The sequence below is a fragment of the Adiantum capillus-veneris genome, chromosome 30 (assembly GCF_014529385.1).
Source record: "Adiantum capillus-veneris isolate H3 chromosome 30, ASM1452938v2, whole genome shotgun sequence".
In the NCBI taxonomy this organism is placed as follows: Eukaryota; Viridiplantae; Streptophyta; class Polypodiopsida; order Polypodiales; family Pteridaceae; genus Adiantum; species Adiantum capillus-veneris.
This window is the reverse complement of record NC_140960.1, coordinates 72525226-72539922: the sequence shown is the minus strand read 5'-3', so window position 1 is coordinate 72539922 and position 14697 is coordinate 72525226. Positions and strand designations below refer to the sequence as shown.

General features: G+C 39.1%; 1 protein-coding gene and 1 pseudogene across 1 annotated transcript; both read left to right on the top strand.

Moving 5' to 3' along the window:
• The first annotated feature begins 9274 nt into the window (after positions 1–9274).
• On the top strand, positions 9275–11148 carry LOC147418186 (uncharacterized; annotated as a pseudogene).
• Positions 11149–11208: 60 nt separating this feature from the next.
• LOC147418185 (uncharacterized) lies at positions 11209–14240 on the top strand. Its single transcript, XM_086507257.1, has 14 exons — positions 11209–11314; positions 11396–11527; positions 11621–11844; positions 11938–11968; positions 12180–12198; positions 12272–12323; positions 12493–12530; positions 12628–12699; positions 12779–12925; positions 13031–13192; positions 13274–13395; positions 13475–13498; positions 13850–13932; positions 14114–14240. Exons 1-14 carry the CDS (start codon positions 11300–11302, stop codon positions 14238–14240), a joined length of 1248 nt encoding a protein of 415 aa, XP_086363383.1. The 5' UTR covers positions 11209–11299.
• Positions 14241–14697: the final 457 nt, after the last annotated feature.

Genomic DNA, 14697 nt, shown 5'->3' with positions numbered 1-14697 from the left:
GGAGTGTCACAACGTAGAAACCAACTCTTAGCGATGTCACTCAAGCCATAGTCTCTGAGATATTACCTCTTGAGGAAATAAAACAAAAAACAGTACATGTCCAGGAGGTTGAACCATATGTCCCTATATCCCAACTCTCTAAAGCTTGAGACACACAAGACCCATCGCAATATAACTAAGAAAACATACAAGTGGGTCCCTAAAGCTTCTTTAGCGACCATGACTGATGCTAAAAAGCAGGAGCCTTGTAAGAAACGTTCCACTCGCTCTCAGAAATGTAAAAAAACGTTGCGTTGGATTCCTAAACGATTATTGGAAGCCCAAGGCTACTATCAAAGAAATGATCAAATCTGGGTGCCAAAACGTAAATTGTGTTCTTACCTATCACCTGACCCATGTGAGTCAAATCCTGTGATGAGAAAGCCGATGGAAGATCGTGGGAAAGGAAAAATCACAGAACACTATACACCGGATTTGGAGGTAGTATGGGTTTCCAAGCAAGAAAGGCTTGTTTCACTCAGCTCAACTATAGAAAAAACAAATGAAGCTTCTTGCTCTTCATGTAGTTCATATACGGAAATAGAAGCTTCGACACAACCTCCACCTACCATTGTACATATCCATACAAACAAGAAAGAGTTTTCACCTCCCATTTTAAGTTCACCACCTACAATAATGTTGCAAATAATATCATGGGAGAGTACCTTACCACCCTTGCAACTAGATAAAATGCCTAGGGTGGTCAAAAACTATTGGTCAAAGTCTTCGAAGACAACTTGGAACAATTGGTTTCAAAAGGTGACGACATCATTCCAAAATGTATGATCTACCCAAGGAAGGGGGAGTGTTTACTGACATTCATCATTCATTCACTCCCCTCTTAACCTTCCTCCCTAACCTCTCAATCTCCCAATCTTAGGGAATGTATATAAAAATCCTTATACTCACAAAAACAAGATAAAAAAGTAAAAGAGCAAGATCCACCAAACAATAATCTGGAAACTTACAAGTTCTATATGACACAAAGTCATTAAAACACATTATGCACAAGGACACGACCTTTTGACACGACCCTTATAATATTTGCACTCTAAAAATCATTTATTTGTGTGTACATATATGGCTAGTACGTTAGAGTCACTCACTCCTACCTTGGGTGAGAGATACCCTCTTTACTTTTCACAAGTGTTTCACATAGTCTTTCCGGTGCTTGCCTGTGAATGGGATTTGGTAGGTACGCTAGCATGTGAGAGAAATTTCGAGGAGTTGGAATGGATGATACATCTCTTGACCACGACTGATCCATCCTTAGTAGAGATCGTCGCTCCCATTACACAAGCGTACCCTTTTGACCAAGATGACTATAGATATCTAGTGACCTTCTTAGTAAACATTGGTGCCTCTAATGATGAAGAAGATTTACATGATTACACGGATGATACGTATGGTCTCACGGTTGATGACTTTTTTTTTTCTCGACGATGATGAGGAGGGGTTTAGCCTTTGGGTTACCTCCCCATCTCTACAATATCTTATTCCCTTCACTCTATAGGGGGAGTGCAAGTAATTAGGTTAGGGTTCCTTATGTTGTTCGATTGTGTTCAATAAAGGTTGTTGTCTCTTCCCATTGATGTGCCTCCTAGAGGTATTTCCTTGTGTTTTCTAGTGTGTATAAGAACGTGTTGCTGTTGTTAGGATTTGTAACTTCATGGAATTTTTCTCTCGTTCATTCTTCAAATCAAGCACGATCATCAACACAATTAGGTGTTTCTTGACCATTAGCATTGCCCCTTCTCTTTGTTTTTGCATCCATGTTTGGCTGCTTTAAATGTGATTGGTAGCACAATATTTCGCACATCTGCTTAGATTAAACATTAGATCCTATATAATTTTGTATCATAATCCCTTGTCTAGGTTAAAGAATCAAGCAGTCTGACTAAGCTACTTTGACCAAGTTAGAAATTAGAGATCTTCTCTTAATACCATGGGGAATGCCTTCCTAGTAATCAATGGTTACTTTAGGCTCTTCATCCGATTTAGGTAGCATTGTGTGCAATGTACTAAGGCTTTCTAGTGGGCTAAGTCTCTATTGACCTTTAGCTTAAGTATTATAAAGGGAGTTTACTAGTGTGATGAGCCTAGGGAGGGTAACAATGTTATATGACCCCCCAAAGTTACAAAATTAAAATGCTGAAAACGAACAAAAATAAATAAATCAAAAGGGCCACAATGTAAAATCTTGAGCTAGAAGAGAAATCTCAGCTTGACTTGGTACTTCACTCACAGGTATCACCTATGGTACTAGAGCCCTAGAGGTTCTCAGTGTGGGCATTCCTTGAAAAGCAAAAAACCCAAGGCATACAAAATAAGCACACACATCAAAATTGAATCAATGTGAAAAGAATTTGGGGGGTCAAAGAAAAGGGAATTAGTTAGGCAATGATTTCATGAGCAATTCCTTTTATCGTAGCTTAACTAAAGGTCTTCTAGGTATAGCCTCTAGTCAGCTCTCAGACATGAAATACTTGGCTCTCGCCATTAAATAGCTTGATTAACTAGAGAAAATTGAGAAGCTTGCCCATGGTATTAATAGTTGACCTCTAGTGCCTTTCAACCATTAAATTAACGACCCTAGACTTGTGTAAATCTTTTTGCTTTATAAATGTTTATGCGTTGATTATATTACAGTTTAATGTTTACTGCTGACAAATTGTTTAATATTCTAATACCAATCAATTTGTGTGCCTACAAGTGTATATGCTTTTTAATTGTATATGAGAATGTAGTTACTGTGCCAATTTTGGTTGATTTTGTCGTGATTGAAGAAGGCTAAGGACATTCAATCTCGGATTCTCTTCCACCCCAATGAACAAGCTTCATCTCAATAGCTTCCGAGGACGGAATTTACATCAGGAAGGGGGGCATGTTAACCCTCACGGACATCCTATCACCTTCGACAGACGCATATTATTTATTTGATTGAGTATGGACCGGGCTTGTCTGTCCAATAGTTGTGTAGGTGATCGCCGATGAGAGGCGCACCACTTATATTATTTTGACAGTAGTTTTGTAACGACCGGCCACCGTGGACGCCCATGTGTGAATAGGTTAAACTCTTATAAAAGGTCCATTTGACCTAAAAATCCTCCTTCTTGGATGTGTACGCTAAGAACTGTTCTTGCTCCATCTCTGTCTCCTTCTCCTTCCTTTGCTCCCAGGTGTATGTGTGTGTGTGTATGCTTGAGAGAGAGAGAGAGAGAGAGAGAGAGAGAGAGAGAGAGAGAGAGAGAGAGAGAGAGAGAGAGAGAGAGAGAGAGAGAATTACGGTGGCATCGGCGGTGGTGAGGCGGTTGAGCAAGATATCGATGACAACAATATATTAAATACATGGAAAGTTTATGTGTTCGAAGCCTTACGTTCGACATTTCCCTAAAATTTCAAAATTGCAACCTAAAAACTCCTAGGATGGTGATTGATAGTTAACGTAAATGCCCACAAAAAACTACTGCAACAATGTGCAATATATAATTTGAACATCATGTTGTGTAAGTATCCTAAGGACGCACAGCTGCCCTAGTGCCCCCCAGAGCCTGAAAAATTTCTACCTTGGATAAAGCAGCCTGGTGCATGAACTCATGGGCATGTGAGTCTAACCCAAGAATATGAAGAAATACATAGTACATGTGTTTGCATGGCATGTAGGTCTGTTTTTTTGATTCTCTCTTTTGGAAGTCCTCGCATGTGCATCGTGGAAAATCAGAGATTGTCACTGAGTATGTTATCCCCTTTGCCTTGGACCCCTCTGTACTGACATAGAAAACATGTGTTTCATTGCACACAATAATCACTTATTTCACCAATTTTGCTTCAAGTGTGCTCCCCAAAGCAATCCTTGTATGAAATTCTTTTGTAAGCTTTGATCTTCACTTAACAATCTTCCCATCCCTATACCTAGGACGGAAGGCACTGGGAACACTATTTCTTGATCACAAACCACTGCCTAAATTGGTAGCTTTTGTTGTCGATTGAAGGACAAATCCATTTGCTTGCAAGTGCTCCACCTCAACTGGCAACAATTGTGTTCCCTGCGCTACAGGCTAAACACCTGGTGTTGGCCCTGGAGCCCCTACAATCATTTCATGTATCCACCATGTATGCATGTTATTGGAGTTGCAAAACCACAAAAAACCTTCCACTAAACCACCTGGATTTGAACCAGAGGCAGGATACTTTCTGCGTCCCCAAAATCATGGAGCAGCAGTTCCACGTGTGACATCGTCATTCCCTTCATTGATGTATCGTGCACATCTAACACTCTGATTATCAACCATCCCAAAGCAAGTCATCTTTCGACCAGGCTCAGTTCTTCTTATAGCCCAAAGTGTCTTTGGAACATTAACCTCGTGCCAATATTTGCCAACTCCACAGCTAGTCTCTGGATGCACATCTGGCCCTACAACCTCTGTAACTGTCACAAATTCTGGTCTATGACTGTCTTCATCAAGCAGCTCATCTGCATCAACAAATGTTGGTCACTTCTTCTTAACACTCTTCTCTCGCAAGGGAGCTCTATTCATTTCAGGGCTTTGAAAACCCATCTCAGACATTGAAGAGTGTGTCAAGTCAATGAGGGATTTGGAAGCTGACGTTGATGATCCGCCCAAAAATCGCTTTGCGAGATCATCGATCCCAGGACCAGTAGCAGACCTAACACCTTTTAGATAAGCATTGTATTTGACGCTTTGTAGCACTGCCATTGCCATGTCTACACCAAATGCCTCATACAAGCTAATTTTCTCTTTGTAACCAATAGATGCACGCATGCTTGAATGCTTAACCTCTGTGGGCACAAAAATTCCAGACTCATCCTGTGTTACAAATCTCCCTCCCCAATGTTGTACTCTTACATCCCACCAAGCCATCCAAGTCTCTAAACAAGCCATCTCTCCATCGACAACATGCCCTGCCTTCCAAAATTGGCGTAGATCTTCTTTACAAATGTCTGCTTGATTCTCAGATGGTGCACTCCGCCATTTTCGGCACAAGATTTTGTGATCCTCTTGTGAAGATGGACGGATACATTTCACTGCATGTTGAATCATGGACTGCTCCCACTGAAAGCCACATGATCGTTCTTTGGAAGGTATTTTTGTTTTTGCCCCACCAAAGTAAACAGTCCAAACAACAATCCAATTTGCATTTGCTTCATCTGCCATAAACCCTCCGAATTCTGGCTTTTCATACCCTTGATCTTGCACCACTTTATTTAACATTTTCCAAAACTCTATTTGAGCAAATTTATTTTCAACAGTGAATTCACAGGTGGCAATTGTCATTAATTCACGCACAAATGGGTCGTAGACATGAGCAGACATTGTTGGCCACCCTTGAACACGGTGCACATGATCAAAGTGAACCCACATTTTCTCTAAATTTCCTCCTCGACGCATCTTATTCACCAAGTCAAATCCACTCCCTGGACCTATGATCGACATTTTGAACACATGTGGCTGCTCAGAACCTCCAAGCTGTCCAGGAAAAAGTACACTATGAATGAAATGATACCTACACCTGCTCTTGAGGTCTAGGACAGCTTCCAAACCTTTTGCACTGAAATTCTTTGACCTCTTGGCAATCTCTAAGCTCCTCTCTATTCTTCGCTTGTTAGATAGAGGAGTAATGGTATCAAGAAATTCTGAAAACTCTCCATCTTCAATAGTGTCATTTTTGCCAGCAGTTTCCATCACTAGCTTATCTATTATCACGTCTTGGGTAGCAACAGGTTCTAATTGCTTGGCAGTTGTGAAAGGATCTTGGTTTGCTTTAGTTTGCAGAAGCGAATCTATCATTTGCTCAACAGACCTATTCTTTCCCTGAACACAAGGGTGCTTATGCTCTCTCATATGAATAGCACATCGAGTAACTCTTTGCTTATCTTTTGGCAAACAGTAATAAATAACAGCAGGACATGTTGCAACACAAAAAGGCATTTGATTGCAATGGACACAAACCACTGTTCCCAGCTCAGGTGTCAATATTCCAATGGAAATAACTTTAGAGAGATGACCACGCCATTGTGATTCATTATGAACTCTTGCTCGCAAATAGAAAGGACATGCATCATTGACACAACGGAGATGACCTGAACACCTACTGAAGCGAATGGCACCAGGAAAGAAATCACTACTACAAGTGACATATTCTGTCCACAAATGACAATCATGACGCTGCTCCATGCCAACCATTGTATTGTCGTTGCTTGTTGGTGGCAATTCAAATGCAACATATCCATCGTATTGAGCAGGAATCTCCTTACATTGAACAATTTCCTTAGTCTTCTTCAAAGCAGAATGAAGATTGTTTTTATTGGGCATTGATCGAATTATATCCATGACACTGGTCTGATTCTTTGTGACATCACTTGAACCAATATCTAGAACTATTGGAGAAGCTTCACTTCCCGGGGAGCCTTGATGTTCATGAGTGTTTGTTATTCGAACTTTAAAAAACTGGCACACTTCATGATCCAGTAAAAAGACCTCTTCACTAGAACCTGACCTCGAGGATTCCATTTTTACATGTTCACCATTCAATGTTAATGGGTGCAGAGTAAACGAACTAGTAAACAAGCCAAAACTTTCTCTCACTGACTACAAAGGTAATTCATGGAATTTGTTTTCAAGAAGTAACAAAAGTTTCTGACCACGAACTGGACCATAGATAGTAATCTGACGACCCATTGTAGCTGCAATCCACTAGAATGACACAACAGCTTTCAAATATGACGATTCCCTTTTTAACAAATCTAAATATGTTTTTTAATGTTTATAAAAATAAATAAAAATGATTTAATATAAACTTCAATTTTTTTTGCAACAAAAACGTTTCATGATTCTCATGCAAATGATTATTCCATATCCTGATGCCATAAATGCAGAATCACACGTTGCAAATGATTATTCAAATGCATATCCTGCCCGCAATTCAAGACACATTAGTGACGATTTTCTTTTCAACATATTTTCAAAAAGAAATATACAATTAGATTTAATATAAACTTTTTAAAAATTAGCAGCGTGAACATTTAATGATTGAAAATTATTAAAAATTAAAATAATGAATGCACCAACAAACATCGTTCAAGACAAATCAAAATCACTACTCCACCAACTCAAAATCACTACTCCACACAAAATTATTCTAACAAGATCTCATGTTAATGTGAGCGCACATTAACATGCAGTTCTGGAAGCAGTTCTGGAGGCACGCACTTTGGGAGCAGGTGTCACAACAACTCTCAAAGAAACTCTAAACATGCATGTTAATGTGCAGTCTTTGGGAGCAGGTCTTTGGGCGCAAAGTGGTGCACGTCTCGATCGGAGCAGTTCTAAAAAAACCAAAGGTTTTTTGGGGGGCACAGGTCTTTGTGCGCAAGTTAACGTGGGGCACAGGTCTTTGGGCTCAAAAAACCAAAGGTTTTTTGGAGCAGGTCTTTGGGCTCAAAAAACCAAAGTCTTTTGAAGTCATTTCCTACCCTGTGTTTGATCGAAGATGCTCGTAGCTGAGCAGTGAGCGCATGTTAACGTGCGCTCTTTGGGAGCAGTCTCAAATCAGCAGTTCGCGCAAGGTCTCAGCAAATCAGCAGTTTGCACAAGGTCTCAAATCGGCAGCAGTTCGCGATAGCAGTTCAAATCGGCAGTTCAGAGCAGTGGAGAGCAAGATTCGAGCAAGGCGTGCAGTTCGTACTGATGTGTAAGCTCAGATTCATTAGATTCGTCAGCTGAGGGACGCAAGGCGTGCAATTTTGACTGATAAGTAAGCACAATTTTGTAAGCATAGTTTTGGCAGCTGATTTTGTAGCATTGAGTTGTCACTGTGGAAGAAATTTTATGATTTTTCTGCGGAACGGTTTTATTTCCGCCTTACTGTCCATCAAGTTCTTGGAGCTCATTGCAGTAATCTATTTTCAAGTTTTAAATGTGGACGGAAAATTTGGGCCTTACTGCTAGATTGATACTAGATTCTGTCTAGCAAGTCTTCGTAACTTTTTAAGGAGACTTCGTAACCAAAAAGTCCTCCTGGCTTTTTGGTTTGAAGTCATGAATGGAAGGCATTCAATTGTCAAAACTTCTGTATGAGCTTGACTTTATTCTTGGACACGGTTTTGGGTGTGTCTGTTTTGCATTATGTTGGAGAGTACGCAACAATGGTCTGCGTATTATCAGTTCACGTGTAGAAACTACTAGCTTTTGGGTGGCCAATAGATTTGCGCCTTAAATCTTATTGGCCAGTAGATTTGCATCTTCCCTCTCATTTGATTTCCTTTGTTAGTCGGTTCTTCCTTGTCATCTCCCACCTCATGTCAAGTGCTAGTAGAAGGTAAGTTTTGTTAAGGGTTGGTGAGTGGCCTGGGTTATGCCTTAGATGTTGAGTTCCTGAGTAATACACCTCCTCGGTGGTGGTGATGCAGCCATTACCCTCCATCTGGCCTCGATTCTCATCCCAAGATTTTGTCACATTAGACTTTTGGCTCGCTAAAACAAGCCTTAACTACCCTTTAGCCAAAGCACATTTTAGTTTTGTAAGCATAGTTTTGTACTGCTAAATAGTATGCAATACAGAGCCTCTAAATAAAGTATGCAATATAGATCCTCTAAATAAAGTATGCAATATAGAGCTTGTAATTAGAATATGCAGCGCAGAGCTTGTAAATAGAGCCTGTAATTGAAATATGCAGCGGAGAGCTTGTAAATAGAGTATGCAATATAGAGCTTGTAAATAAAATATGCAATGTAGAGCTTGTAATTTTGAGTAAAAACCTTTTGTATATGCATAGACAGTTCAGTTTTAGAGATTTTAATTTTTCAAGTGTTGGAAATTTGTCAAAATTTTGTGCTGATTGCCATGCTAGTAATAGAGCTATAAATGCTTTCAGCAGTCTTGGTTTATGACGACATGCAGATATATTCTGCTACCTGAGCGAGTGTCGTGTAATGGTCCAAGTCATCAGGAAATGGTTTGAGTACAATCTTGAAAATTGAGCCTCGAGTTAACAATGTTTTCATTGTTTCAAGACAATTGAAGCAAAGCTTGTCAGAATTCACAAAAAGAAAGTGCGGTCTCTTGAGGCTTTCAAAATATGGTTATGAGTCTGAGTTGCACATGCAGGTCAGAAAGCACCTGCGAAGTGTGAGCGTTAGAGCATCTGTCATCCGAGTATCTACGCAAAGCTTGCATCTCCATGCCAACATCACCAAAAAATCGGAGAGGAGCAATGGCGGGACGTAAAGGACGCCCTCCTGTTAGGTACATTTTCTCATGTAGAGGTGCCATTATTATGCATGTAGAGGTGCCCGTCGATGTGCATGCCTAAAAGCAAATTGTATCAAAAATAATATATATATTTTTACAAAAGCAAATTGCTTCTAGAACTACCCGTTGACGAGAATGTTTGTAGCTTGCTAAATTTTATTTAGTGTCTAAAGACCTGCATGTTAATGTGAATGCCTAGAGACAATGTTTACATATGAAAAAAAGCTTTCAAATCATCCAAGCTTTCAAGTCAATTAGTGTCTAAAAACCTGCATGTTAACATGCATGTTTAGAGAATAGTGATTAATGTTTCAAAAGAGATTATTTTTGTTTTTTATATTCAATATTAAGAAACCCTCATGTGAGGTGTCCATTGGATTATTATATTTTTTGAAATTTTGTTCCACATTCAAAGGAGGTGCTGTCCAATTATTTTCAAAGATTGATTGTGTATTTTATTGAAGGGCAACTGAAAGACCTGCATATCAACGTGCATGTTTAAAACCAATGTTTCATTAGAGTAGCAAATTATATTGTTGTATTTCTAGAATTTATTTTTATGCACAAAAAAGGTTCTAGTCATACATGTTACATGTTAGCGTGCATCTTTACAAGCAATGTTTTGTTGGAGATAGTATTTATTTTTTGTCTTCAATATTTATTTTGTCTCCTCCAATTAAATTCAGTTTGAAACATTGCTTATAGACATGCATGTTAACATTCATGTTTAAAGGCAATGTTTTCATTGTTAACGTTCATGTTTAGAGGCAAGTTTTCATTGCTTATAGACATGCATGTTAAAGTTCATGTTTAGAGGCAATGTACAAATTTTTTAAGATGTTGATTGTGTATTTTATTTTTAGTCCATCTTGTGGAAGATTAAAGAAAAGTCTACGTAATGAAAAGTCTACATAACCACTTGAAAGTAGTGAACAGGTGTCATCAGTGTCAGTAACAGAAATGTCAGAGTGTCATGGCATTGAAGAGGAAGAGATTCACTCTGTGGATGTTGACCAAGGGTCTATGCACGAAATTGATGACACATTGGCTCCTGAAGAAAACGAACTTCAAATTATCCCTTGGGAAATGCGAGATGAGGTAACTGCAGCTGCAGAGATTGACGAGGAGCAAAATATTTTTATGCATAGAGGTGCCGATGTACTTTAGACCACACGTATGTTCAGTTGCTTCGACTATCCTCCTATACCTTTGTGTAGGTTGATTCCATATGCTAGAGTCAGAGGTTTAAGAGATGATTTAGGTGGATTAAAAACGGCTTTTGCAAGGGAAGGATATATGCAAGAAAAGGGAGCTTTCATTGTTTCACTTTGGACATTTAAGAGAGAGCAAACCATTGCTACAGGTAAGTTGAAGCTTCTTAAATTTGTTAAGTGAATTTCTATTTTAAAAATTATTTTTGAATTCACTAATTTTGGTTTCTTGTTTTGAAGATGACATCAAGGAAAAGTGGGATCCTCTTTGAATAGAAATCAATGAGGAGTATGAGTTGGAGCTCAAAAGCCAACCAAGGTTTGCAGATCTGTCAGACCGCATGTTTTATGTTTGGGAGGGCAACCATCGCACGCTTGCATGGACTGAAGCTATCAAAGAGAAGTTTTCCACCTCAAAGGAGAGACATTGTAGGGTCCTTTGTACTATCATAGATCCCACCAAGGTTCCTGAGATTGCATTGCTAAGTAGCTTGCAACGAATGAATATGTGAGTATCTACTAAAGCATATATCTTGTTGTTGAATACTTTATTATGGAAACAAATCAATATGGGTTTTTGCAGTATGAACATGCATGCTTTGGTGGCCACTCACATACGGGATGAGATTGTGAACACCAATCACATATGTGCAGCTGAACATGAAAGCTACCTAAAAACTCTCCCCGACAAAGACCATAAACTAATTGCATCTGTGCGAAGAAAGTATGCTAAAGGTGTAGAACCTTGGTATCCACTCACACGACGCTACCTTGGCATGCTAGTTTATGATGTGAGTTTTGTTTTTTTTTTTACTTGCAAATTATTTTTAAGTCATTTGAATAACTCTTAGACAAATTGATTTCTTTTTTAGATTCAAATAACTAAAGAGAAAGAGTCTAGATTGACTCAACTCAAGCAAGGAATGCCTGTAGAGGATGTGAAGAAGGAGGAGAAAAGCATTCATCGTGAGATAATACATAAATATCAAGAACGCATTGGAAAGGTACACTTCACCAAATAATCAAGCAATAATCATTGTGTTAATTGTTGTTATGGATGTGAAGTAAAACTTCATGCTCTTTGTATTGTCTTGTAGCTCTTGAATATTTTGGATCCCAATCTTGGGACAGACTGGTTGGCAAAGATTATGTCACTCAAATGGGGACATGACAGCTGGGCAACTTTAGAGAAGCTAAACTTGATTGCACTCCATGATGCCCCTATGCAGAATAAAATCCAATGGGTTTCATTACTCGAGTCTGATAGGATCACAAGGACTGCTTTTGGTTTGAAGAAGGGAGATAATTTGTTTCGTAGTGAGTATGATTTACTAGTTATTTAATGTTTGGCTTGCTTTGTCTAAGAGATAATATTTGTTTAAATAACACAAATTTGCTTTTTTTAAATTTGTAGTTGGCTGCGTAGAGAGGGCTACCTTGCTCGTGTCTATGAGAGAGCAACACAACTTGTTTTGGACAATTCAAATGTGCTAGGAGGGGCACCATTGCCACATGAATGCACATTGGGGTTCTACTTTGATGAAATTAAGTTTGAAGCTAGGCCTTTTCTCTATCCTTTGGAGGTTTCTTTGGAGGCTAAAAGCAAATATGTAGAGAAACAAGCACTCAAGAAAGTTGATACTTTTCGAATGGCAGCTCAACGATTGGCTTATAGGTTTGTAACAATTTTGATCTTGCTTTGTATGTCACTATCGAGTCATGTGCTCAATGTTTTTGTTTCTTGTTAGGTTTTTGTCACTTTTGGTTTCAAAGGGGATCTTGCCAACTCTCCCATTTGTGGTGAGACAGTGGGCACAGACTGCGTCAAAGGACACATATATGTACCCCCCTAGCATACCCACTTTGACAACATGGGAGAGAGATACATGTCCATGGTGGTTAGATATGGTGCAGGGTCACATCCTTGAGAGAGAGAAAGAGCTTCGAGAAACCATGCTTAGGGATGCAGCAGCAGAGGCGAGACAACCACCACCTCCTACTTCAAAGGCGAGACAACCAGGTATGCTTATGTCATTCTTTAACTTTTATGTTTTCATGCTGTTGATTCTTGTAGGTTCAAAAAATGTTGTATATGTCTTTTAAGGTGTCCACTTGTCTAGTGAGAGGATGGAGACTGTGGTTGATACCACTATTGAGAAGGATGTTCTAGAGCATGGTAAGTGTTGAAATTTTTATTGTCAACTTTTATTAATACTTTGTGAAAAAGTTCACATATCATAAATATGTTGTCGTAGACTCCTCGGGCTTGATTGTTGTTAGGAGGAGCATACAATTTGTCTATGTTTTGGAGTCTCCTTTACATTACCCAATGCTTCCTGTTGATACACAATGTATTTCTATTGTTGGCGATTACATTTCTATCGCTGCAAACTATAGAGAGGGTACTCACAATGCATCGTGGAATCTTGTGCATCAACATATGTCTCGACTTCGCTCAAGCGGTGTGCCATACACTCGTGTGGGAAAGTATGTTTCGTGGGCCGCAGATTTTGTCTTCTTGGATCTTCCTTATGGTGGATTGCATATTGGTTCTTCTTCTCCATCTCGTTGGGATATTTGCACTGAGGAGCATGTACGATCTGCTATCCATTTGACTTTTTCTACACTTGCAGATTCTGGATGGCTGCTCATTATGGCTTCTACTGCAGGTATTTGTGTTGTGTTTGATTACTTGCATTAATCTTATTTCATAATATCGGTAGTTTTTTCTTACAAGAACCTATGAATAGGAGAGGTTATTGGATGGGTGGAGAGGTTCTGTCGTGCTTCACAGATGGTGGTACATCGTCGCATTATAGTGCTCCATCATAGTTCATATGGATATGTTGAGAGTTTATCTGGTCGAATTCAGGTATTGTTTTCACTTCAGTATTGTATAGTTTTGTTAAAGCTCTTTCTTCAATGTTGTGGTTTTGTAATTTGATTTGCAGTGCCAGTGCTCTATGCTACTTATGGTACACAGGATTGGGATGCAGCCAGCATGATTTGTGGCTGAGAGCACCACTATGTTCTCTCGCTTGGGTCTCTAGCCTTCAGATTCGTTCATGACACACCATTTTCTTGAGACTTCCTTAGCTAGATCAGGATCAGGGATGCCTTGGCGGGGTGAGATGCAGCAGAGCCAGGCTTTTGTTGCAGCTTTTGTTGAGCTACTTTGTCGACGTGGAGGTATTTGTTTGGAGCTTGGGTGTGGTACATCTCCCGTTTTGGCTGCATGCTTATCATTTGAACGAGCATGTGCTGCGCTTGACACCGATGAGTCTCTTATTAGAGACTATGTGGTTCCCTTGCTTTGCCCTAAAAAGCAAAGCCGAGAGGAGGCATCTACCTCTCTAGATGTTGAGGATGAGGGTGACATGCCATCGCATGTCGACCCTTATGATGACTAGTGAGACTTCGCTCCTACTATGACATTGACATTACTTTTGTGTTTTTGATCTTTATGTTGTGTTTCACTTTTTGGCATTTATGTATCTTGGGTAAGAATTACGTCCAATGTTATTAGATCCATAGATTAAATTTTGATTACATGCATAATAACTACATATACTTTTGTTTGTTTGTGGAAGTGCATTGCCGATTTATGCAGAGGCAGCGGCTCAAAGAATGGCGAAGGAATTGAGATACGACTTTCGTATCTGTGAAACGCGTCATAAACGCAATGTTTTCATTGATGACAAATGCGACTCTTCATAGAGTCTAAGAATTATTAGCGAGTGCTTATGATGTAGAGTTTAAGTATTGACAAATGGACATATCATTCCTTCTATGATTTTGAAAGTGAATATTTTGAAATCCTCATGTGAGGTGTCCATTGGACCATGGTTAGTTTGAAATTTTCTTCATTTTACAAAGGAAGCTTTGTCCAATTTTTTTTATGAAACTCTCTTGTATCAATGATTTGACAACATAATTTGTATTATGTATAATACATAACATTGTGAATTGATGAGACGAATGCGACTCCTTCAAGAATCTAGAGAATTGTTGGCAAGTGTTTGTGATGTAGGGTTTAGTTATTAACAAATAAGATAGTGTTTGTGAAAATGTAGCTTATTGAGTTCATTTTCTTGTATTATGATTCACTTCCCTATTTTGTTTGCTCTGTGTTTTGGGTCTTTATGTTATGTTTCACTTTTTGGCATTTATGTAT